Source organism: Mya arenaria, chromosome 14 (genome assembly GCF_026914265.1).
Source record: "Mya arenaria isolate MELC-2E11 chromosome 14, ASM2691426v1".
Taxonomy (NCBI): domain Eukaryota; kingdom Metazoa; phylum Mollusca; class Bivalvia; order Myida; family Myidae; genus Mya; species Mya arenaria.
The window spans coordinates 25,342,766-25,370,648 of NC_069135.1; the positions used below are offsets into that span (position 1 = coordinate 25,342,766).

The 27,883-nt window shown below is 33.7% G+C and overlaps 1 protein-coding gene across 1 annotated transcript in view; it reads right to left on the reverse strand.

Annotated features, from left to right (window-relative positions):
• LOC128217878 (plexin-B2-like) overlaps positions 1-24,455 on the reverse strand; it is a 72,866-nt gene extending 48,411 nt beyond the window's left edge. The window contains exons 1-12 of the mRNA XM_052925313.1: positions 23,440-24,455; positions 21,920-22,132; positions 17,806-17,946; positions 17,328-17,440; positions 16,288-16,390; positions 14,069-14,195; positions 12,677-12,782; positions 11,416-11,542; positions 10,771-10,872; positions 8,005-8,100; positions 5,066-5,174; positions 4,172-4,362 (exon numbers count right to left, since the gene is read on the reverse strand). Coding sequence (XP_052781273.1) covers positions 4,172-4,362; positions 5,066-5,174; positions 8,005-8,100; positions 10,771-10,872; positions 11,416-11,542; positions 12,677-12,782; positions 14,069-14,195; positions 16,288-16,390; positions 17,328-17,440; positions 17,806-17,946; positions 21,920-22,132; positions 23,440-24,420 — 2,409 coding nt within the window. The 5' untranslated portion in view covers positions 24,421-24,455. The remainder of the gene's footprint in view (positions 1-4,171; positions 4,363-5,065; positions 5,175-8,004; positions 8,101-10,770; positions 10,873-11,415; positions 11,543-12,676; positions 12,783-14,068; positions 14,196-16,287; positions 16,391-17,327; positions 17,441-17,805; positions 17,947-21,919; positions 22,133-23,439) is intronic.
• Between the last annotated feature and the right edge of the window lie 3,428 nt (positions 24,456-27,883).

Consider the following 27,883-nt stretch of genomic DNA (forward strand, 5'->3'; position numbering starts at 1 on the left):
TTTCTCACTTAACCCCTAGAATGCTAAAAATGCATTTTTTTCGCAAATTACAAAATACAACAAAACCGAAATAAATCTCAATAAAGCCACAAAACGTCATAGCGAAACATTTCACATGACTTTCTAAATGCCCTTAATTTGATGTTACTTGACATACTGATGATTAGCATTTTATAACTAAGATGCTTTTGGTTGTAATAGTTTTTCCGGTAATGCATCAGCAAAAAAAAACATTGCATCATTATTTTACTCTATGACAGCGACATTGCACGAGGACTTTTTATATGTTAGTAAACATCCATATTTTGACATTTGATCAGACCTTGAAAACATCACGTGGTAATGTCTATCACCCAATTAAGCAACAACAAAGCTGTTGGTGGTAAAAAATGCAATTTTTGGTGCATTTTACAAAAAAACAAGACCTGTCACAGAGACAGCACGCTCGACTATATCGCCGCTTTTCAGTGTAAGGATTGAAAAGTTTTGGCAAAACATGCATGGATCACTGTAAAATTAGATAAGAATGATGACTGCGAAGATTTGTGTAAAAACATTCAGCCTTTAATGACATACAAACTTGATGGAAATACAATACACTACGTATTTGCTGTGATATTAACATAACTGTGCAAGTACCTAACAGCAAGTTTTCTAATGATCTAGATCAATGGAAAAGTCTGATTATAAAATTCATTATTAAGTAAAACATGTTCTTCTACAAATAAAGAAATTCAATAATGGCATTCACTGTAAAAAACACACCTAAAAGTAACTATTTTTAAATATGCATTCAGTATAAAGTATATTCCCTTGTTTCTAAAAATAGACTATTACTCCAAAAGGGAAGCTACAAGAGCAAAGAGACAAAATAGCAAGTTTTACTGCCCTTGCAACAAGAGTACCGTAAATGACTGGGTATAAGACGATATGGGGTATTAGACGCAGGCAAAAAATCTGTAAAAAATCTGAGAAAAATCTTTTAAACTATGTTTTGGGTTAAAGGACAAATAGAAAAAAATGTCAACATCGTCCGCCAATCTTGGCCACCATGTTTGTTGACTGTGATGAATTTTTTTTTTGTTTCAGGAAAATGGCGATGGTTTTCTTTAAAACCAAACAATGATAATGCAAAATATGTTCATTTTTATTTGTTTCATGTAAGAATAGGCACTGAAAGTACTTAGTTTGACAATTTGTTTCTGGATGGCACTGAAAAGTACCTTTTATGACTATTTGTAAGATTTCTTTCTGACAGTTTATCTTAACGATAACCTGTCGAGAATGAAAAGTGAAGTTATGCAAAAACCTTATATTGTATGGGTTTGTTCTCAAAATGTAAACACCTACATAAAAGAATAAAGAACGTGGAAAAGTGCGGAAAAAACAAGACCATTGTTGCATCAGTTTGTAGTATTGGTATGTTAAACAGGTCTAAAGGCAGTGCAAATTTTTAGCTTTATCATACAACTGACAAAAAATATTTTGACAGTGCCCAACTTTGCTTTTTTATATGCATGTTTAATTATTGTTTTATTCAAAATAATAGTAAATAATTTACTTTATTTAAATCGTACAATACTTTTTTTTAAATCATAAACGTCTTACGATATACCGTATCCTGATTCTCAACTGCCGTTTTAACCTGTATACTCGATCGATATGGCGCGAGTAACATCCCTTTCTTCATTAATCTAAACAAGAAACGCGGCAATGCGACGTAACCAGGTTTTTAATGATTGACAGAAGAACTTCAGCCTGTGTTTGTTTTCCTATTTGTAATAACAGTGACCTTGACCCTAGGCACCCCAAATGCAATGGATTGCAAGGTATCCATAAACTCTTCCTTTATACCAAGTTCGGTCAGGATATGTCAACCCTAACTTAAGTTATTCAGTTTCAACCATTTTTCTATTTTTAGTAACAGTGACCTTGACTTTGAATATAGGGACCCCAAACGCAATCCCATGAAAGGTCTCCATAAACTCTTCCTTTATACCAGGTTTGGTCAAGATATGTGGACCCTGATTAAAGTTATTCAGTTTCAACTATTTTTCTATTTTTAGTAACAGTGACCTTGCACCTTGACCCTAGGGACCCCAAATGCAATCCCATGAAAGTATCCATAAACTCTTCCTATAGACCAAGTTTGGTCAAGATATGTCAACCCTAACTAAAGATATTCAGTTTCAACTGTTTTTCTATTTCTAGTAACAGTGACCTTGATCTTGAACCTAGGGACCCCAAACACAGTCCCATGAAAGGTCTCCATAAACTCTTCCTATAGACCAAGTTTAGTCAAGATATGTGACATCCCTTACTCAAGTTATTCAGTTTCAACCATTTTTCTATTTTTAGTAACAGTGAACTTGACCTTGACCCTAGGGACCCCAAACGCAGTCCCATGAAAGATATCCATAAACTCTTCCTATAGACCAAGTTTAGTCAAGATATGTCATCCCTGACTAAAGTTATTCAGTTTCAACCATTTTTCTATTTTTAGTAACAGTGACCTTGACCTTGACCCTAGGGACCCCAAACGCAATCCCATGAAAGGTCTCCATAAACTCTTCCTATAGACCAAGTTTGGACAAGATATGTCAACCCCTAACTAAAGTTATTCAGTTTCAACTATTTTTCTATTTTTAGTAACAGTGACCTTAAACTTGACCTTAGGGACCCCAAACGCAAATCCCATGAAAGGTCTCTATAAACTCTTTCTATAGACCAAGTTCAGTCAAGATATGACAACCCTAACTAAAGTTATTCAGTTTCAACTGTTTTTCTATTTTTAGTAACAGTGACCTTGACCCTAGGGACCCCAAACGCAATCCCATGAAAGGTACCCATAAACTCTTTCTATAGACCAAGTTTAGACAAGAAATGTCAACCCTTACTAAAGTTATTCAGTTTCATAGGTGAGTTTGACACCGCCCGGCTGCCCGCCCGCCCGCCCTAACAAACACATTTGTCATTCTAATAACCAGGTTTCACTATGTCATTTACGGTATACAGAAACAGTAATCAGATATTTACAAAATGGTTTTCTTACATAAGGAAACTAAGTATGCGAGGAACTTGTGATCCCCGGGCGGGGGCAGTTTTGACCTCGTGGACATAATTTGAAAAAAATGGAATACAAACACAAGACATTATAACACACATACTATCTAAGCTCTAGACCTCATGGTGTTTTGAAAAAGCGCCACCAATGGAATATCCGTGTCATGTTAAAGCGGTTTTAGGAAGAGATGATGTTTATAAGCAATTGGTGATGTCGGGCGCCAAACATGGACCTATCACCTTAGCTCGTGCTCAGGAGGCCTTAAAAAAATTATAAAACGTGCCAATAATGATTTTCTTTAAAAGACGTCATAAAAAGAAGTTTCATCAAAATTGTGCACGCAGTTAAGGAGATGAAGTTTATGTTTATCTATAATGCTTTTTTCTTTAAAAGACGTTGTTTCATGATTTAACTACTTTCGATGTTAAACCAAAAACAGTTAATTCGGAAATATCAGCTACGTCTTTGGTAGCGTCTCTCTGTAACTAATAAAACCTGTATGAATTATGCGTTTATCAACGATTAATATGAGGAGAGAAAACACCAAACTCATGAAAAATATATATATGATATAATTTGTGTCGCCAACCATGAATTTTATGTCATATAATAAATACCTTTGTTGTTAAAGTATATATAGATCAAAGGTCACTTTACAAGGGCTGGATTACTTATCGAAAACTTTAGTCAGAGTGATGGCGAACATCTTACGATTATATAAATGCTTATTGCAGTTTAATCAATTTGAACTGAAATACTAAGTTTCAAGGTAATATGTTTTAGCTTTATAAAGGTAAACATATTAGTTGTGATAACACAATCAATATTGTGGGCCCATTTTGAAGAAATTAAAATTATTAGCAACATATTCAACATCATCAATGTCCAGTTAGATAGTTGAAGATATTTGAGGTGTGTAGTAGTATACTGAAATCAAACAAGTTCATCTTACAATTTATAAAATTCTTTTAGAAATACTACAGAATAAAAGTAAATGTGTAGAGTTTTCAAAGTAGTACGGGACAATGGGACTGTACAGTTGGCACCTAATTGCCTATATCAATGACAAGCCCATGGCTATGACAATATACCCATAAAATTAAATACCTTAGTTATAATTGGTTCTGGACAGACAGGATTACATTCTATTTGACTGTTATTCCGTGCACAACCACATGTACTTGAGTAAGCGCAAGTCTTTGTAGAATTGTTCCAATGACATTTGTAGCGATTACAAGATAGCGCTTTACAGAAGTTGCAGCCTCTTGTACCGAGCCAACCACAATCATAGACAATCACTGTAATAGAATAAGCATACAAAATAAACACAACACCTTTTCATATTTGATTGTATGTATTCAGTAGTTTAAATTAACTTATTTCCAGAAAAAAAATATACTTTGATTCTCATTTTAAACGGTCATTTTAAAATATAATTTCATTTTCAGTGATAAAGTCTAAGTCAAGTTGTGTTTTTTAAATAAAAATGAATAGTTGTCTTGTACTTGTGGCATGGCCTTAACATGGCAATTAGTTCAGATAGGTCAATTATAATGTGTTCCCTTTAAGAGTGTATGTTATGAACCAAAATAGTTAACAATGTACAAATCCTTGGTAGTGCCTCCTCCTATTGCCGTTATCACAATATGCTGAATATAGTCATATGACCTTGGATGTTTTTTTTCAATATGGTGAACATTTGCAGCGAGTTATTTCAAAATCCATCAAGCGGTTCATGAAAAATATAATTGACACACTATATAGTCCGATGACATTTGACCTCAATGTGCCTTGACCTTGAACTGAGGTTGCTGTATGTTGGCCTTTGCACATCTTCTCAATATGGTGCGCATTTGTTGGAAGTTATTTGAAAATTCTTCAACCAGTTTAAGAGATACTGAGCGGACATGATTGGTGACAAAATGACAGACAGACGGACACACAACTATAGAAAAATACTATCCCCATTTTTGTGCGATACAAAATTATAAAATTATTCACCTTTACTTTCAAAGTCATTTTCAAATTCACTCATTGAGTTGGGATTGTTTTTATACTGATAAAAAAAATTAATGAGCACTGTTTTTTTCCCTTGCATCATTTCTGTTTCCTGAAATTAAGAGAAAGCAAAATAAATGCAATGGCTTAATTAGGTAAAAAAAATACCTGTGTTTCCGGTGACATGGCGAAAAAAAATAGGGTTGGTCAGTCGGGATTTTTTTTATTTTTTTTTACAGTTTCCATATCATGCAATTTTCTGTTGAATCATAACAATTATGTTATATAAGTGTTTCATAATTTACAAAAAGTCACAGAAAAACACCTTCGACTACCGTATTTTCCTGCCAATTTTGCCCATGAAATCTGGTGTTTTTTGTATACAATACTCGTTTATAAAACAAATCCAGCACTTCAATTTCTAAAGATCTGTGATAATGTTCTACCCAAAACAGTCAATTATCAACTAATTTGTTAATTTGCATGAGGAAAATCACCGATTTTCTTGTCAACTGCGAGCTCCTTAAACTAGGGCCTTCAAGTGGAGGTAGGTTAATAATAGAACAAGTAAACGCGGATATGGATTTATTTTATCTTATTTTCGTACAATCAAAGTTTCATTCATATTTATAGTGAATTCAAACATTTCGGTCATTGTTATAAGATTCCCAGACGACGATTATTGATTATTATTTTTTCGATCGTATGGTATTTTCTTACCAGCCTAGGCGAAATCTTGGCAATCAAATGGGATCGTACGGTATCCGATTATCACCGCTCGTGCACTGACGTCACAAATAGTACTGTTTGATCTGCAGCCGACACATTCCAACAAATGTGTCGTTAACTTTCGAAGGTTTTTAATTGGATTTCAGTTCATGGGACTTATTTTTAATAAGGCTAAATAAATAACCATTGATAATTGCGGATAAATTGAATGTAACGATTAGTGAAATGTGTATTGGAACCTGGCAAGTAGCCTGCATTAGATGGAGCAAAGCTTAATCGTAAGAAGCCTGCATGATATACGCAATGCCTAATTCGTAAAAAGAAAGTTTTATTTTGGACATTAATAAATAACACCGCGAGCTATAATCCTAAATATTTCATTTTAAAGACTGCAAAATATGTCTCTTGTGATTAACCACGTGTTTGGACCGTAAACATGCGTTTGCCAATTTGAAGATATCGGACAGGGTTCGCTGCCCTTCCGACATTTTGTATTCCTGTTGACATAGCGTCTCGGTAATATATAATAAGGAATGAAAGTTTATTCTCCGGGTACATTGAAAGACAAAGAACGAAAATAATGACGATATATTTAAAAAAAATATAAAAAAAAATTACGATAGAATTTTATTTTTTTTTACTTTTATATCTAAAAAAAGATTAGGGTCGGGAGGAAAAAATAGGGTCAGTCGGGTCACCGGAAACACAGGTATTTTTTTTATGGCCTTAGCAATCTATAATATTTGTAAAAGCTAATTGAAAACAAAAGAGTCCACTACATTGACACTATTAAACGACATTGTATGTCGAGAGCGATCATTGTCTGAACAAAAATCGAAACAATACACTTTTCATTAAGTAATATTGTCTTCCAATTACCCGTTTTTTTACTACATGTGACAACAGGTGTTCAGCAGCGCAAAAGTCAATGCGTGCCTTTTGGTTTTTAGTCCAAAAAGGGGCTTTTTATAAGTGCTTTAAAATATAATCAACCATATTTCAGTAATGGTCATGGTTTCGTACACTGACGACGACAACAATTTGAAAACTAAAGCTATCACTTAAAGTGATTAATACGTTAGAACATCGCCCTCTAGTAAATTACAATGAAATACTCCACCTCAAAATGCCAATTTTGTAAACAGAGTTATGGTTCTTCTACACTGCACTTTCTCTGATTGTGCTTTGCCATTGTATTAAGTTTAATTATATTCCATCCAATAATTTTCAACTTCTGTTCCGGATAAGAAAAAGTAAAATAAGGCATTAACTCTGAAGTTGAGTTAATGTAAGGATACATAAACTTCTTCGCATGTACTTCATGTACTTGTCCAGAACAGATGTACTTGGCTTTGGTACGTAAGCGAATTCTACTTCAAAGGTCCATTCTGGGTATTTTCTTTTTTGGGAATACACTTGATACTGATTTTTTTCATGTTTTGGTCTTTCGGCTGTAAAATTATATATGATTATAACACGTCTTTTAAACAAATTCAGCTCAAAGTATAGCACCTAACTTCAAATTTAAAGGGGTCACAACAAGAAATGTTACAAAGTGCAAACATTCTGTAATATGCTAATGTTAATGTTATGGTTTTAACTGCACTTTCTCTCTTTATGTTTTCCGTTGCATCAAGTTTAATTCAATTCCATCCTATACATTTTTCTACCAATGCTCCAGACAAAAGATTCAAAGGGAATTAACTCTGTAATTAGATGGAAAAAGTTATTGTTTATGTATACTGCACTTCCTTTCATTGTGCTGACCATTGTATGTAGTTGAATTAAATTCCATTTTAAATTTTTAAATTTACACACATGTATGTTCCGGTCAAGGAAAAATACAACGGCCCAACTGACTGGCTGACGCTATGCAGGGAAACTCGAATATTCTCTTCAAACTTACGAATGTCGGGTAATAAAAAATAGCAAGATATACCTAATACTAGTTTTCTGTCTGGACAGGGGTCATTTGTCTAAGAAAATGTGGATAACTCATACAGTGACCCTCCCTGTCCATGCACTGTGCTGCTCTATGCCCCATTACCTTACAAGACTGAGCCTTGAAAGCACTCACTTTGGCAATTGTATCAGGTGGCATCAGTGAATGAACAAAATTATAGATCAGTAGGTAAACAAATTGACATACTCTGAATCCACGTCATAACAACAAGATGTTACATAGTTATGCACATTTATATATGTGGTCTTACCTCATAGTTCAAACTGCATGAAATGGAAGAAGCTGTATAATTGCATGTGTCGAGTGGTTTACTAGAGAAATTAGCTTTTATCGCAGATATATTTTCCTGCAAATAAAACAGAAGAATTATGTTATTGCCCTTAATCATTCATATGGGTTTCATGGCTTCATACATATTCCTCATGTACTCAACAATATGTCGACAGATGATCGATGAGAGGTCTTAAGTGACATTAAAGAACCTATTAGCTTTTATTCATCAATGTAAAGCTGTTTATCTAAGTAATGTATTGCGGGAATGCTGTCAGTATCGGGGTATGAACGCAATTGGTCAGGTCAAAGAGCGTACTTTGAGCAGCCCAATTGCGTTCATATCCCCAATAATGACATTTACCACGCAATTCATTACTTATATTTACACCAATAGTTCATTATTTAATTGAAGAATTGTTTAAAAAAAGTCTTCCTTTCATATAAGAAAACCTTTCAGTAATCCTTTCTTACTCATTCTGTTAATAGAACGACCCTACTGTAACCGGAAACATTTTATCAAAACACGGCACAATTACGTGGAAAAAAATGAACCACTTGAAATCTCTTTTAAACATAAAATTAAAACACTTATGGCAGCAAAACATATCATAAATTAACGCTTTCTTAAATGTTGGTTTATAATTTACAGGACCTGCTGACTCAATACAAAAAAATACAAGCATTTTCAGTGAAACGATATCCTCCGCCAACGATGGCTTGTTTGTGCTTGATGGCTTGTTTGTGCTTAAAGGTTAAAAAAAATCTCAGAAAGAATAAGATAAGCACATTGGTTTAACTGAGAAACGGCTGCAAACAATGATTTTTTAATAAATCAAGGGCAATAACTCTAAGGAAAATTGACCAATCCAAAAGAAAAATAGACAGGCATCATCACAGTATGTTGGTTCTTATTTATTCCAAGTGTCATGAAATTCTACCAGCGAGTTGCATAGAAAAGGTTGCAAACATGGATCTTTTAATAAATCAAGGGCAAATAACTCATATAGAAATTACACAATCCAAAATATAAATAAACAGGCATCATCGCAGTATGCTGGTTCATATTTATTTCAAGTTTCAAGAATTTCTACCAACTGAGAAACTGAGTTACTGAGAAATGGCTGTAAATGAGAGTTTTTCAAAAAATCAAGGGCAATAACTCCAAGTACAATTGACCAATCCAAAAAAAAATGAACAGGCATCATCCCAGTATAGTAATTCATATTTATTTTAAGTTTCGTGAAATTCTGCCAGCTAGTGACTGCGAAATGGCTGTGAATGTGCATTTTTCAAAAAAATCAAGGGCAATAACTCCAAGGACAATTGACAAATCGATTTATTTTTGGACGGGCATCATTCCAGTATAGTGGTTCATATTTATTTTAAGTTTCATGAAATTATACCGGCTAGTTACTAAGAAAACGCAGGTGACGGACGGAAGGAAGGACGGACGGAAGGAAAGACGGACGGAAGTACGGACGGACAACGCCATTTCAATATCCCCCTCCCTATTTCATAGGCGGGGGATAAAAACACGATCAATACATTTTATGTATATTGTTATATGATGATTTGTGATACAAACATATCCAAGGATGTTGCGTTCATCAGATGATAAAAGCAATTGCCAAAAGGCGGTTGAGACATTTAAGGAATGGCAGTTGAGGTGTAAATATTTTAAAATAGAATAAACATTTACACTATAAACCATAACAAAGTAAGAGACACATTAACTGTGCAATGAGTAAAACAATAAACAAACATGAAGAATACAACAGTTAACAAACATTTAATTTGTGAAGTGGAAACAAAAACTTGTTTTTCATGTTAAATGGGTTTCGCAAGACTAACCATGAATGTAGGTAACATGCAGCACAAATGTTGGAACCCACTGCAAACTCATAATGATAGGTCAAGTAATTGAGTCTTTTTTGCGTTTGCTTCATTATCTGTATATGTATTGGACTGTATTGAAGAACGTTTGATTATAATCCCTAACAAAGCTGATAAGCAAAACCTAATGTATGGAACAGGCTTGATCAGGTTTTAAGACTTGCAGAGAAAACATGATCCCCATGAAATGAAATATCCCTGTGACATTCTCCAAGGTTCAGGCACTGGGACGCGAACTGCAACCCAGTGGTTGTCACCATATACATCGTACATGACGCGCCTGCTGAGCAAAGCTTTCACTTGATGCTCATTATTTTTCATCCACTTACCTTCTGTTTATATCTCCTATTAATAGAGGGCTAAAAACAGAGCTGATAATGATAACCCCCATGAAAATCTTTCTTAATGGCCAAGGGTCATTGTATTTGAACTTAAAGAGAGCAATAACATAATTTCAACAAACAATGCATGTGCAAGCTTCTGTTTGGGGGTCAACAAGTGCATTTTCCAATGTTCGCTAACCTTGCTCATCTTTTAATCCATAAAAACAACGCTTACGCACTTATCCCTGATACGTTCCTTCCCTATCTCTACCACAGTAAGATGTACATCTTGATCTACTACGGATTTGATAATGTAATTTTGTTTTCATAGCCTGTCGAAAGCAAACAGCTGGTCAGAGCTCATCTTTAATGCTCTTTCTACCTTCCTTCAATAAGGATAACCATTATGGGAGGGGGTGAAACTATCATTTCCACTCCCGGTGTAATTATCATTTCCACTCCCGTGTACTTTAAATGATTCATTTTGATCTGAGTTACTTCTAACAAATAAGAAAAAATCAACTGACCACATGTTCAAGGTTTTCCACATTAATTTCTACAGTTGTTTGTTGCCCATTATGAATATATAAATTCATATTGTTGTTCTTCAATATTGGACACATATCGACCTGAAAAAAGTACAAAACCATTCTTGCATTGTACACAAATCCAAACAGGTCACTTAAGTGTGATGAACATCATCAATACAAAATATAACAAAAGGGTCACCCATGCCTACCCTCTAAGTATGCTATTATTATGGCTAAATCAATATAAACTATACTGTGCCAGTTTCCTTTTATCGCTACTCTTTGTGACCAGTATTTTGTTTTAAATGATGAAAAAAGCAGACTCTATTGTGTTAACAAAGTCATTTTATAATTCGAATTAATGACCTAGTGTATTTACCAAAGATGACTCATATTTTAACTTTATTAAGTCTTCATCAAGACATTCATTCACATCAATGTTTTCTCAAAGACTGGATTAAAAGCAGATGAGCAAAATAAAGTTATCGTTTCTCAACACAAAGTAATGTTTAAAAAATCTCATCTTTTAAATAACAATACTTTAGAATACAGAATGTAACACAGAACACATGGGATATTTTACAAGCAAATATCTCAGAACATATGTCTGAATAAAAATAAGAAATAATAATCAAAATTTACCTGAATAACCTGCCAATTTATCCAAGATTCTCCTTCGTTTGTGCAATTTTCCCCCTCATCAACACAAACACCTTGTACTGGACACCACGAGCATTGAGCTCCATTTTTTCTAACACATTGACTACACCTTGAAGAAAAAGACACCAATATTTTTAATTATCCCTGAGAATATGTTTAATACAGCCTGCTCCTGCCGAAAACCAGTGCCAAAATTATTTATTTAACAGAAATGACCATGTTCTTTAGATATGGTCAAACGTGTTTCAACAAAGCATTTTTATTTTTTTTAAATAAATATCTCTTTTTGAAACCCATTTTCAAAAGGTATGATTCAAAAGAAATGAACTGAAATCTATTTTCAGACGGAATGTAAACACAAAAGATGGTCCTAATGTTCACCCGAGTAAACAGTTCGCTCACTGCGTAATGGTTTTCGAAAAGATTTCCCAACTTTTTCTCACACATTTTAATTTTAAGTTAAAACTAGCGCTCTCTATATCGGCCATGATTTATTACGAAACAACATTGATGAAAAGATACAAGATACAATCATTCTTATTCAAAGTTTGGTTTATGAAAAAAAAGGAGCTATTATGATTGCTGACAAAATATCAGATCACAGATTTTCATATTTCCGTTCGAAAATTAATGTTTTATGGCTTAAACCGTTACTCACGCTTTAAGAAAAATGCATAAAACATCAATATTTGAACTAAAATTTAAAAATCTGTGATCTGATTTTTTGTCAGCAGTCTAATATAACTGGTTTCCATGGATTTTCGCGAAAATTGACTCGTTCCAAGAAAAAAAGAAATGAGCTACATGTATTATGCGACATGAATTACAAAATACAACACAAAACAAATCATAACAATGACCTGGAAATAAAAGCATATTTGAAATCCACTAAATTTGATGATTAGTCATGTATTGCGTTTGGATCTATCACCATCATAGGTGGTTTGTGACCTAAATTATACGATAGAGTATGGCTTATATTAAATATGTCAGTTGCCTGAGAATATGTGATTGAACAAATAGCGCTAATGTAATGATTTTCATCGAAACAGTGTCTTTTATAAAAGTTAAGGCAGTATTTATAAAGTTGCAGAATCTGAAAATAAACCAACGAAAAGACCAACAAAAGACAACTAGCACATCTATAAGGGCGTGCATGTCAAAAAATGACAATAAGGATATACAGTGCTTTATTTATCACTCAAAAACATTTACCAATTTAAAAGTTAAGCTTTTTACTCACTTCTTGTACACTGAGCAATTGAAGAATAGAAAAGGTGCTTCAGCAATAAGATATGTTCCTGTTTCTTCATACAGTTGAATTGTTGTGATTTTATGATTTGCTGAAACTAGATTTGAAAATATCAGTTATAGGATGACCTGTAAAACTGTAACATTCTTTGCTTATAGCATTTCCACATAAAATCGACCTAGTCATAAATCAAAGTAATAAAGGAGATAAATACTCGAGGTGCATGATTTGAAGAAGTTAAAGTCCAGAAAGTTCAGGGTCCCTGAATTCTTGAAATAACTGGTTGCCGTATCTCATTTGATTTAGCAAAATTACTGGCTTAAATAAACTTGAATTTATAAAATAAAAAAATCATATAAAACGAGAAAATTACATAGTAAATACCAAAACAAAACTATTGAGCAAAGTATTATGTTATAAAGGAATTCAAATTGTTCAAGAAATTGGGACTTAACGCTTAACAATACTCCAAAAATCTTAAATAATATAATCTGCGTAAATACACCATTTAGCTTGTAAACGCCTGCCTGTCAGTGCTTAAAGCATTTTCAGGGCGAATGCAGATGCCTGTCAGACGTTAAAGCATTTCAACGGCCAATGCAGATGGTAACAACAAAAAAGGTGAACTTACACTCTTATTCAATAAAATAAACAATACAAAACCCCTACATCTTACAGAACAGTATGGACATTTGAAGAAAAAGACAAACAATTAGTTTAATTAAACCTAAAAAAGAATGCACTTGGTGTTGAGGTAAAAAAAGCTTGGTTCAGTAACTGTCAGCTTTAAACGAATATAACAATAATTATGAACTTATCAGAAATGCAGAAATATCAGATCCAAATGAAGTATGATAGCATATAATGTAAGTCCAATAAAGATAATGTCAACCAGGCCAAAACTGCATGAGGCTCAAAGTATTTTACTTGATGTTTGACAGTGCAAAATATAGATCTGTTCTCCTATTTAACATTAAATATATTAACATTACAGAATCTCTTTAAAAGAAGAACGTTGGGCAGTAAATTTCAAACAAAATAAAATGTGGCAAGATCAGGTTTTGACATTTGAAGAAGACTGAAAGGAGGTAACAATGCACAATCATTATATGAAATAAAGTTTTTGGCAAGGCAACTTGCAAACCAAGCACACTCTAAAATCACCACAACACATTTAAAATAAAAAGATCTATTTTTTAACAATAATTTTCTAGGTAATTACATGTATCTGTAATTGTTTACCGAATGAATGAAATTGTGGTAAAAATTGATAGTTTAACGCTAAATTAAGTATTATAAATAGACTATAATGAATAAGTATGTTGCATAAAAATGATGTCAATATCCGTACATTTCCAAGTGTAAAGAAATGTGTATTCATACATTTTGACACATTTAATGAACATGTGTGGTTTTTTACTCCAGCCATCTCATTGTTGCCTGGGATGTCACCAATTGCACATGTAAAATTCCTATTTGGGAGGGAGTCGGAGGTTATTGCAATGTCAATCTGAAAAAAACACACACAAAAGCATCACATTAAAAATACTTTCCCTAATTCATTTATCATAATATTGTTATAAATATTACCCGCCATTTATTTAATTTGACACACTATTTATATAAAATATCACTTAAAACCTATTTATAACTTTCACTTTAAGCTGCACTCTCACAAATTTACCATTTTTACAACTTTTTTATTTTTTGTCTTGGAATGAGCAAATTTTTGCGTAAATATCTGCAAACCAATGATAAAACATTGCTGACAAAATATCAGATCACAGATTTTCATATTTCCATTCGAAAATTAATGTTTAATATCTTAAACCGTTACTAACGGTTTAAGTAAAATGCATATTACATCAATATTTGAACGTAAATATAAAAATCTGAGATCTATTTTTTTGTCAGCAATCTAAAATAACTGGTTTCCATGGATTATCTTGAAAATTGACTCGTTCATAGACAAAAAATAAAAAAGTTGTCCAAACGTTCAATCTGTGAGAGTGCAGCTTTAAAGCAATTCATTTCTGGCAATATATTTTCAGGAACATGCTTAAATAACCTGGTAAAATCATTACCATTATGTTTTGAAATAGAGAACTGCTTTTCACTGTGTGACTATTCATTGATACTGCATTCTTATTTCTAGCATAAACAAATGTCAAAACATAGAAAAAGCCATAAAAGATGTTGGTATGTTAGGAACTGCACAAAGGCATACAACAACAAGACGCCAATGCGACAACGCCGCATTAAAGCCGGATTTTTTTTGGACGATGCAATTTTGCAAACCTAGGATTTGAGCTAGTGACCTAATATTTTTAACCAAAAAGACCTATATTTATACTTATCGGAGATATCATTCATACAAATAACCTGATCAACAGAAACTGTTCCATTTGAACATTTTATAAACACATCAGCTTTTCCAATATAATAAGATCTGTCCCAGAGACCAAGTTTTTGACCCTAGATGACACACTTTATCAACTAAGATTTCATGTACACAAATATTTTTAAAGTTAATTAAAATTTAAACTTTTGAAAAATATTGGTAGATATGGAATTCATGATTGGGATGTGTGTTTATAAAATAGCAATTGAATCTTGTTGTTGACTGATATTGATAGGTAAATTGTTTGGTAAGCATAAAAAAAAAATTATGACATCGGGAAAATATTTCCTAAGATTTGACCTAGTGGCCTAGTTTTAGGTCTGCGGTGACCCATATTCACAAATGTTTAAGACAACATGTAAACAAATATTCTGACCAAGTTTCATAAAGATTTGACAAAAAATAATGAATTTCTATGACCGTGGAATTCTTTCTCCTAAGATTTGACCTTGTGACCTAAATTTTGACCGGGATGACCCATATTAAAGAACTTTCAAGATATTTTGCAGACAAATATTCTGACCAAGTTTCATAAAGATTTGACAAAAATTGTTGAATTTATGATGTGGAAATATTTTCCTAAGATTTGAACTAGTGACCTAGAATTTGACCTGGGATGACTTATATAAAAAAATAAGCAAGATATTATGCAGACAAATATTCTGACCAAGTTTCATCAAGATATGAAAAAAAAATGATGAATTTACGACGTGGAAATGATTTTCCTAAGATTTGACCTAGTGACCTAGATTTTGTCCCGGGTTGACCCATATTAAAAATGTGCAAGATATAATGCAGACAAGCATTCTGACCATGTTTCATCAAGATTTGATAAAGATTGTTGAATAAATTACTGTAAAGTATTTCTTCAAAATATTTGACCTATTGACCTAGTTTTTGACTCAAGATGACCCATATTCATATATATTCAAGATAACATGCTGACAAATAATCTGACCAAATTTAATAACCATTGGATAAAAACTCTTGATTTTTTATACATAAAATGAAAACTTTAACGCAGTATTGTTAACGGCCGCCCACCCGCCATACTGCCCGCCTGGGTCAGCTTTCGAGATATTGCAGAGGTAAAACGTTTTTAAGACACCATTATAAAAACACAAAGGCTATAACATTATATCAAACTCAAATTTCTTTATTCCATCAATAAACAAGAATAAAGAATATAAAATTATCTTACAGTATTTTCCCCAACTTTTACTCCCTGTGGGCTTATAGAAAGTGTAATGCACTCATCCACAGATGAAATCCATTTGTGTATGCATTCAGACTTTTTTGAGAGCCTGAAATGAAAAAGAATATTTCAGCACTTTATATTGCTATGAAAATTAATTTAATGTTTATAGCATACTATTTAATATGCCTAAAATATTCATACCGCAATCTTGTATAGATCCTGTTGTGTATTGAATGAAGGGTAACTATAAAGTTATTAATAAATATCTCAAACTGCCCTAAAACTTTGACCTAAGTTCCATAGTCAATCAGGAGCCATAATTTGTATAAAGGATAATATGGAGTTTTCTTACCTCATTGTGTGATGGCCCTGAACAACTGTGTGAAGTATTATGTGAATTGAATGAAAGGTATTGAAGTTATAAGTGAAAATCCAAATTTGCCCCAAACTAAACGGGCATTGACGCCTACGCTGGGGCGAGTAGTAAAGCCCTCCTTATTCTTTGAATATTCGAACTAACAAACCAACATGCACTAAAACTTTAACCAGCCCTAAAACTTCAACCTAAGTTTCTAAGTCAATGAGGGGCCACTTGTATTAAGGAGACTATGGAGTTATGTAACCTCATTGTGTGATGATCCTGAACAACTGTGTGAAGTATCAAGTCATTTGAATGAAGGATAAGTTATTAATATATATCCCAACCAGCCCTAAAACTTTAACCTAAGTTCCATAGTCAATCAGGGGCCATAATATGTTGAAATGATAATATTGAGTTACCTAACCTCATTATGTGATGGCCCTGAACAACAGTGTGAAGAATAAAGTAAATTGAATGAAGGGTATTGGAGTTATAAGTGAAAATCCTGACTTGCCCTAAAACTTTAACCAGACGCCGATGCCGACACAGATGCCGACGCTGGGACTAGTAGTAAAAACTACAGAAACAGGCTCAGTAGCAGAAAGTTCAAACAAACCAAACTACTGAAACAAACACTTTTTAAGACTTGACATATCGAGGAAAAGCTTAAGACTATACATACTTGTTTTTGAAAACGCACCAACCACAGTGAGGGTCTTTCAACTTCATTATTTCAGATTGTGTGCACACGGATACGCCAATCTCAGAACAAGATCTCAGACTTATTTTGGAGATCTGAAAAGAAATCAAGATAGACTGTCATTAAAGCCGACATATGCTTAGACTTAGTTTACTCAGAATATAGGAACTTATAGGAAGGATCGCCATTATGAATCTGTGTATCTTCAACAATCAATTATTTGTCATCATTCGTGTAAAGTTTGTGTTTTTTAACATGACAAAGATGATGATCCCATTTGTATCAAACAAGGCTATGCCAATTCCTCTTTATTTCTTTTAAAAAAGATAAACGATTGGAATGGACCCTTGATGTGAAAAATAAATCTCCAATTATAGTCCGAAAACATTCTGTATCCATTATGATTAAAAACTAGAATTTACTTGCACTTGTTAAAATTAGGAAGATTTTTATACTTGACCTTGGAATTTGTTAGTGCATATAAGGCATCACCATCGGGAAAGTGGTAGAGGTCACGAATGTGTTTGTCTTCCCTGCTGCTGCTAATAGGTACACTACTAGTATCATATTTGTGCAGCGAGCCATCTTCTAAGACAGAATACTGAAAAAAGTAAACCTTCATTGATTTTTTAGAAAACAAACAAGAAGAACATTATTTTACATGATTGATGTAAGAAAATTTAATTGTGTTTACTGAACATTTCTTTTTTAATTGATTGACCCATTCTTTTTGCCATGATACACTCACTGCCATTCAACTGAATTCATCAATAGTTATTTTGTGCGGTTTAAGGGCTTGGCAACTTAAATATAATTTTAGTTCAATGGAAATTTGGCAAATACCAAACAAATATGTATTACTAAAGGGCTCCAAAATAATATACCCACATTTTCTCCTAAAACTATAGCTTACTGTGTAGAAACATTATCCTACCAAGCATCCTAGTTTCTAGTGAAGTGTTCATCAGTTATTGAACAAGTGTTCATCAGTTATTGAACCTAACATTTGATCAAGTTTGAGGTTTCTTGGACCAACGTTCTTCAGTTATTTTTCGGAAACAAATTTACAGCACAAGTTCAAAACAGCCTTCAACTTTGTCCCATTGACCTAAAAATCGATGAGGCTCATATTCTGTTCATGACTAATCTGCGAAACAAAGTTTGAAGTCCCTTAGCACCAGCGTTTTGAAATTATTGGGAATATATTTTCAGTTTGTTAAGATCACCACAGCCTTGACCATTGACCTACTGACCTCAAAATCAATAGGCTTCAATTGCTTGCTGGTCACTAGCACCATGTATACAAACTCTTAATTGGAAACCAAGGTGATGAACAGACAGACAAACAGCCTTTCAGGGGCATACCAAGTTCATTTCTGAATTTAAACCTTGTAACATACTTATTGCCCAGCTCTGGGACCTAAATCTACAAATTTGTGATGCATTCCCCCCATGAAAACTTTAAAACATTTTATTAACCAACCTACATTCTAAGTATGAAATTCGCAGGCCCATGCGTTCTTAAGTTATTGAAGGGAAAGAAGTGTGACGTACGGACTGGTTTCCGACAAATTATTTTCGACTTGAAGATCAGTCTGACCGTGACTGACTAACAAAATCAATAGGGGTCATCTACTTATTGAAACCAACAAACAAGTGAAACATGCAGTTCCTTGGCCAAAGCATTCTTTAGTTATTAAATGGAAACTGTCATTTTACCTCATGGTCACCTTGATCTTTGACCTACTGACCTGAAAATCAATATGGGCCATTAACTAGTCATGACTTACTGGCATACCAAGTATGAAGTTCCTGGGTGCAAGCGTTCTTTAATTATTGAATGGAAACAGCATTTTTACCTCATACTAACTGCAACCTTGACCTTTGATCTACTGATCCCAAAATCAATATGGGTCATCATTTATTCATTACCAACTGGCATACCAAGAATAGATTTCTTGAGTGCAAGCATTCTTAGGTTATTCAGCGGAAACTGTTTCTTTACCTCAAGGTCACCACAACCTTGACCTTTTTATACCAAAATCAAAAAGGAATCATCAACTAGTCATGACCTGAACTGGCATACCAAGTATGAGGCTTTTGAGTGCAAGTGTTCCAAGGTAAGTTAGCAGAAACCATTTTCTCATCTTGAGGTTACTGTAACCTTGACCTTTAACCTACTGATCTCAAAATTAGGGATCATCTACTTGTCATGACCAACTAGCATTCCACGTATAAAGTTCCTTCATGCAAGCGTTCTTTAGTTATTGAGCGGACACCATCTTTTAGCTTTTTAGTCACTGCCAACATATATTTTTTACCTGAAGGTCACTGCAACTGTGTCTTTCGACTTACTGAACTTAATATCAATAGGGGTAAAGTACTGGTCAGGACCAACTTAAATAACAAGAATGAAGTTCCAGGACCCAAACAATCTTCAGCTATTGAGCGGAAACAGTTTTCACAAGGTGACCTTGACCTTTGACCTAATCTCAAAAACAATAATGGTCATCTACTGGTCATGACCAACCTGACTACTTTATATGAAGTTCCAGGATTAGAATTCTAATGTTTTTGAGCAGAAAAGAAGTGTGACATACGGATTTTCTGACTGATGGACATGGCAGAAACAATATGTCTCCCGCATTCATTTGGATAGTCATAAATATAATATCAGTTAGTAAAATTTATAGGCTTAGTTTGGGAATGTCAAAGAGCAAGAATCAAGTTTTACTACGAGTTCCTATTTTTAAATAATTTCTATTTTGAAATTAACAATAACTCTCACAATGTTTTGCATTATATGTCCACACAAAATTAACACATTTGACTTGAGAAAAAAACTAGAACTGTCACATGAGTGATGAATACATTCGAATGCAGTCTGGATACTGGAATGGGAAACTATTTCTTTGAAAGAGAGTCTTTGTTTATTTTTTTGTCTGGAATATAACTTGAAATCTTTTGGATGGAATGAAATAAACATCATACAAAGGTTAAGTACAATGATAGAAAGAGCAATGTACAAGATTCATAGCCCTATTTCAGCTAATCACAGATTAATTGCTCATTTCCTTCCCTTGTCTAAATCATAACTTCAAAACTAAAGGAAGGAATTTAATTTAACTTCATACAATGGTATTTTAAGAACAATGAGAGGAAGTGCAATGTACAAGAATCATTCCTTTATTTAAAATAGAGTTATGGTTCATGTACACCTCACATTTTACTTCACTACTGAATGAAGTTTAATTGAATTGCATCCAGTAGATTTCAAGTTATACCCAGACAAAATCAAGTAACAAAGGGCAATAACTCTGTAATTAACTGAGATAGAGTTTTGATTCTTACATAATTCACTTCCTCTCATTATGTTCTATCATTGCATTAGGTTTTATAAAAACCCATACAGTTAAGTTTGGTAGTTATGCTCCTGACAAGAAAAAGTAACAAAGGGCAAATTTCTGGCTGAAACAGAGTTATGGTTCATGTACACTGCACTTCCTCTCTTTGTGTTTTACAAATGTATTAAGTTAAGTGATTTCCATCCAGTAGTTTTCATACTATTCTTTAGACAAGAAAAAATAACAATGGGCAATAACTCTGTAATCAGCTAAATGAGAGTTATTGTCATTACATATTGCAATTCTTCTCATTAAGATTTATCACTGTATGCATTTTATTCAGAATTCCATCAAGTAGTTTTGACAAGAAAAAGTAACAAAGGGCAATAATTCTGTTATAAGCTAATATAGAGTTATATTTTTGTACATTGCACTTCCTCTCATTATGTTTTATCATCATTTGAAGTTTAATTTATTCAATCCAGTAGTTTTCAAGTTGTGGACAAGGAAAATTGTAACGAAGCTGACTGACCCTGACAACCACAGAGTATATATACCCACGTCAACTTCTTTGTCACGGGTATAAAAAGTCTTTGCCAAAATACATTATGGTAAGAATCCAACGATAGCCTTAAGAGCCATTGATTAGAAATGATTAAATGAGTATGTGTTTCTCAAAACTCATTTGTATAATGGTGTTCGTTTTATTTCATTCAGTCTGGCAGTCACCTGCGTATGATCCATCACTCAGTCTATACAATCATGTATGTAATTTATATTATATGAGCATTCTATTTTCTCAAGAGTATTTCCTCTTAATGATAAATGATAATGATATTTGAATACAACATTTTTTGGTTCAGTTAACATGCTGGTAACACACTTTGGCCATTTTGAAGAATGGTTGCTGTTTTAAAAATGAGTAACAGTGCCACAAGAAACAAAAGTATGCAACATATAAGTCTCAATATGTTTTCATCTTTGGCAACATTAGCATGTTTATGGATTACACTATTCATTGGATATAGATATGTATACATGTTTTATGAAAGGATCTGAATAAGGTAGATGGAAATATCAATAATGTGTGCATACATGCATATAAATTTTATGCATATTTGCGCACAATACAATTAACAAGTATAAAGACTGAAGAGCGCTGGGTTTTATAATTCATTATTCATTAAATTTCATCTAAAAAGGGGTAAAAATGAAATTAAAGCCACAAACCTGAATAACATGTCCTGATTCTGTACCAGCTAACAAAATTGATTTTTGATTGACAGTTGTTGTAAACAATTTTGTGATTTTTCCTTCAACATTGGTATCACTATAGTTGAATGGTATTGTTGTTTTTCCAATCACACGCGTGTAGTTATGAGTGGTTTCATATGGTATATCAGCACAGGTGAACTCTGGTGAAGTAATTTCAGTCAAATTTTGCTGCAACAGAGAGCAAACAATTACATTATAATTGCTCTTATCTTTCACTCAATTGTAAAACATGCCATATATTTTTTGTATCATTAAAAGTGCCATTATGCTTCAGTTATGTAAACTTTGTAATTTGTTTGTAATGTATATCCAAATGATTTCTTTTAATATTTTTTACATTTTGACCCCCTAAAAATGTATTCATCACAATAACAAAATGCAACAAAACCGAAAGTAACTTTTATAATCTAATCTAAATTTAGCACTCACAACGTCATTACAAAAAATGCATATTAAGTGACTTTCTGAATTATTAATGATTTGCATTTTTAACTAAGACGTGTTGGGTTTAAATAAGGGATGCAAAGGAATGGCAAAATTGATATTCGAATATTAGGCAATTCTTTCGATTGAATATTTGAAAATTCGAATACCAATATACATATTTCAGAACGTGTAGTAAACTTTTGTTATAATTCGCTAAAGTAGATATATCATGTAATGATCGACAATAACATTGCATATTGCCATGTGAAAATACAGAACGATTTTACACTTAATCCAGTCTTGTTTGTTTTGAGTTTATCAAGGTCTGTCCACGCCCATTGGCTGCATTATGGCTTGAACCCGCCGTGACGCCAACACGACTTAAATTGTGTTTAAATGCCATAAGTGACATAAAATGAAGAAGTGACAGCAATTCGCAGTCAAATCCAGACATTTGAAGACTTGAAGAAACAGAGTGGGATAGAAGATTCGGGTGCGATACCCTAGCTCTTTGCGAAGAGACCGATACAAGGGATACAACTTTACTGGGTTGAACCAGAACTGAGTACACCACTTTTCCAATCACAACCCTTTAAATGCCGGGCGCCAGGCAAGGGAGCTATTTGTTCCAGCTTTTAACGTATTTCGGTATGACGCCCGGGATCGAACCCACGACCTCCCGCTCCCTAGGCGGACGCCTTAACCACAAGGCCACAGAGACAGTCTACTCCGGTAACTGCTCAAGTACTGTTTGCTAAAGCTGTGCTCCGCCCACTTATCTTGCTCATTAGCATATAGTGTGTCAAGTTTCGAATTATGTGAGACTCTACCATAGTAATATACTCGCTTTTACATGTTTATTCCAATTATATACTCCTAAGAGAGGCACATAGATTTTAAGAATCTATTTGAAGTCATGCATTATTAATGTTTCCTATTTATTGTATATTTCTATAATCAAATAAAAATTGGAAATGATTTTAGAACAATGCATTGTGCTAGGAAAAATGCAGTAATTGGATTGAACAAATACATGAACATATACTTACTGGATTTTCGCACACTTGAAATTTGTCATCATAAGCCAGATAACTTTGTGTTCCATCAAAAGTACAATTTCCAAGAATAAAATCTAGCTTTTCATTAACTAAAGAAGAATTTAACTGCTGTATGTCTTTAAAGCAAATAACACTTTCAAAAAGTCCATCTGACTTTGAAAATGATGCAAACACTTTTCCATTTACAAGCACAGCATCAGTCAAAATATTATAACTCTTTCCTCCGACTTGACAAGCGATTTCTGCATCTATATATGTCTGATAGTATTCATCCTTCTGACAAATCCTTGATACCTTTGAAACTGTATCATGGGTATTACTATACTTATTTTGATTTGTAAAAAAGTAAGAAAAACCACTATCTTCTAAAACTTGTTGATACTTAATGCAAAATGATGGACCTCCTGATGAAGATGTCTTTAGTTTTAAATACTTCAATGTACCATTTTCATTCACACCTTCTGGTATGTTCATGGTTTTAAACTTCCAACTTGCAATGACTATGATATATTCATCCTTTTTTAAGAATGTGTTATTGCCACAAACTGAGCGAGCAACCATCAAATCTTTGTGATCTTCAGTGACAAGGCCAACTGCTGGAAAATGAGGATCTACAGGTACTTTCAAACTGCCAGTTTTATTTTTTCTATCTAATGTATTCAGATCTAGCTGGCTACAATTTCCATCATTCCCAGTGCCACAGATAACAATTTCCTTTTCATTCTCATTAATCAGAAGTAGCTGGTTTACACTGTTCGTACAGTTTGACGTACACGTTGGTATAATTTCTTCAGGTACTAAGTTAGCATTCAATTTATACAAATTCTTCCCTCCGCCAATGTAAATGTACTTCTCGAAGACAGCAAGTTTTGAAAGCACATCTTTGTCTGAAGGAAAGCTTTGTTGTCCGGCTACATTTTGCAGTGACAACAAGACCAAACCGAAACTTACAACTGTTAAACTTCTTGACATGGTGAAGTAGAAGCTGCCTGATTTAATCCAGAAGTGGCTCTTGAAATAGAAATGTCAATAATGTAAACTTTTTAAAATGCCCTCAATATTTATTTATTTGTTTATTAACCAATATACAAGAATGAAGTTGATGCTCAACAATTTTAAATGAAGGCACAAATGCCTACAAAATTTAAAGCACGCTTTTCTTAAGAAGACTTAATATATAGATATCACAAAAGAACAGCACATAACAACTTCCTTTAGGAAGGGCTTAATACTTTGTAAGTCTGTTGGATAGGCTGTCATGAATTTATTTCTGTATCCAGAGATATTGGAGGGGGGAGGGCAGTCAAAAAGGGGGTATAACACAGTAATAGAGCTATGTGCCTGTCTAAAAGAGTGCATATTGTCCCTGACAGCATGCATAAAAAGTTTCATTTACATATCGTGAACATTTTGTTAGTTATGGCAATTTAAATGTTTTACAAAATGCTGATGCCTATTGGCTATCAAAATAGCCAAAACATTTTCATTGAACAACAGCCAAGCTAAAAGGTAAATGATCCACTGAAAATTAGGGCCTTGGTCAATCATTTTTTTTAACAATGGCCAAAATTAATCTTAATATCATAAACATTTTATTTTTTATAAGAGACATTTACAAATGTAGCTTTGCAAAATCAACTCATCTCATTAAAGACTGTACAAATTCAAAAAGGCAAGATAATTAATTACATCATAATATAAGATAAACCACTTGCCTCAGAAAACTGCTTGCAGCCTAGCCTACATTATTTTATCAGTCGTCTTTCTGAAAATGTAAATATTTAATTAGGAATATATCCAATATTACTAACGGTTACAAGGTTTACTTATGATAAATGAACTGTAACTAACTCAGATTCAGTTTTAAATGTTTTTCTGTTTTAAGTAACAGTGACATTAACTTTGGGCGCCAAATGCAATCTCATGAAAGGTCTTCATAAACTCTTACTTTATTACAAGTATGGTCTCGATATGTCAACCCAGACTAAATATTCAGTTTCAGCCATTTTCTATGTTTAGTAACTTTTAATTTAGACAAGTTTAATTGCAATGTTGAAAATTCCCGAGTAAACAGGATTTTTTTGTTATTATGCATGTTTATAATATGTAAAATCAATCAAAAGCTATGGTTGTAACTAAATGTGTATGTGGTGTTTTTTCCATATTTATAAAAAAATGCATATCCGTCAGTTAAACAAAAACTAGAGGTGTCACAGGAGTGACGAATACCCCCAAATGCCGCCTGGACACAGGAATGGGAAACCATTCCTTTGAAAAGAGGCCATAACTCCAAGGTTACTGCACACTGCATATTGTTTTATCATGCATGCATTGCTTTATTTAACTCTAAAAAATAGCCTTTCACGAGTTAACGTCCGGAAACAATTTTTCTATTTTTAGTAACAATGACCTTGACCTTGGCCCCACCAGCCCCAATATCGAACTTGACCTGTATCTTCTGATGTTACACCTGTGTACCAAAAATTGTTCAAATCTGTCAAGCCTTTCATGAGTTATCGTCCGGAAACCGTTTTTCTATTTTTAGTAACAGTGACCTTGACCTTGGCCCCACCAGCCCCAATATCGAACTTGACCTGTATTTTCTGATGTTACACCTGTGTACCAAAAATTGTTCAAATCTGTCAAGCCTTTCATGAGTTATCGTCCGGAAACCGTTTTTTCTATTTTTAGTAACAGTGACCTTGACCTTGGCCCCACCAGCCCCAATATCGAACTTGACCTGTATCTTCTGATGTTACACCTGTGTACCAAAAGTTTTTCAAATCTGTCTTGCCTTTCATGAGTTATCGTCCGGAAACCATGAAAACCGTAAGGCCGACCGACCGACCAACAGACAGACCGACCGACCGAGAGATCAACCGACAAGCTCACTCCTATATACCCCCTCAAACTTCGTTTGTGGGAGTATAACAACAGCTGTTAAAGGACAGTACAGCACACTTGAATATATGTCGCTTTGCCTTAGAAATGACTACAATTATGATGTAAAATGTGCCATTCAAAAGCAATAAAAAAGACAAATTCAAAAGTAATCAAGAAATGCTGCAATGCAACGAAACCAGGTTTGCAATCATTAAAAACCTGGTTTCGTTGCATTGCAGCATTTCTTGTTTACACATTTCACTCTGGCTAGAGGGAAACGATAATATTTTATCTTTCACTCTACAGACAACTCGGGACTACTTTGTCCATCTTTTATTAGATTTGTTCCCTTTACTTGACAAAGTACATGTATGTCACAAGTTGAGTTACACATTTTTGTTGTCGTCTGTAGTGCAGTAATAGACACTTTGGCCAAATCGTATAGAATTGTTGATATCAAATTATACAATATTTTATATAAAACAAACATTTTTGCGATTGATTATAGCCATTAAAGAAGAATGAACATACCGTTTTATGCATGAACTATTTAATATTTGGTAGGTATAGGTTGAGTATATTTACTTGGCCACATGTGCTAGTAATAGAGTTGTAGATCATTTCTACCTACAAACTATAACCGCATACTTGTGTGCACAAGCATTTTGAATTTGACTAATTTCCTACAACTTTTTACCATAATCAGTTCATCAATTCAGTTTTCTTTTAAAAAAATAATGCTCAGAAAAGGCTTGTCCAAAAGCTGAATGATAAAGGGGTCCCGCTTTATCAAATAGTTCAGATCATTGGCAATATAAACATAAACAAGAGGGCCATGATGGCCCTTAATCGCTCACCTGAGTAAAAGAGTTTAACCTTTATAATCGATATAGCTCGTTATTTGTTCTCAAAGAATATTGAAAAACATACTGGTGAAACATGTTGCCTGGATAATCGCTGACAGGACTTGTCACAGTTGCCTGCACATTAACAGGACTTTTCACAGTTTCCTGCACACTGACAGGACATAGTGATTGACTGCACACTGACAGAATTTTGTTCAGTTGCCTGCACACTGACAGGACTTGATGATTGACTGCACACTGACAGAATTTGATTCTCAAACCTGCACACTGACAGCACTTGGTAAAGATACCTGCACACTGACAGGACTTTTTTCAGTTGCCTACACACTGACAGGACTTTGTTCAATTGCCTGCACACTGACAGGTCTTCGTTCAATTGCCTGCATACTGACAAAACTATGTTAAATTGCTTGCACACTGAAATAACGTTTAGTATAGATACACTAACAGCAAACAGTGCACCATCCAATAAAATCAGTAAACTGCCTTAAGCTCTAAAAATCAAACATCAGAACACATTCAGTACCTTCAACTAATCGCTTCTTCCATTTTTAGGACAACATCACCTTCCTTCAAATGTTAAGATGTTTGCTTGTTTGAGTTTTTCAAGGTCTGTCCACGCCCATTGGCTGCATCATGGCTTGACCCAGCCGTGACGCCATCACGACTTAAATTGCGTTTAAATG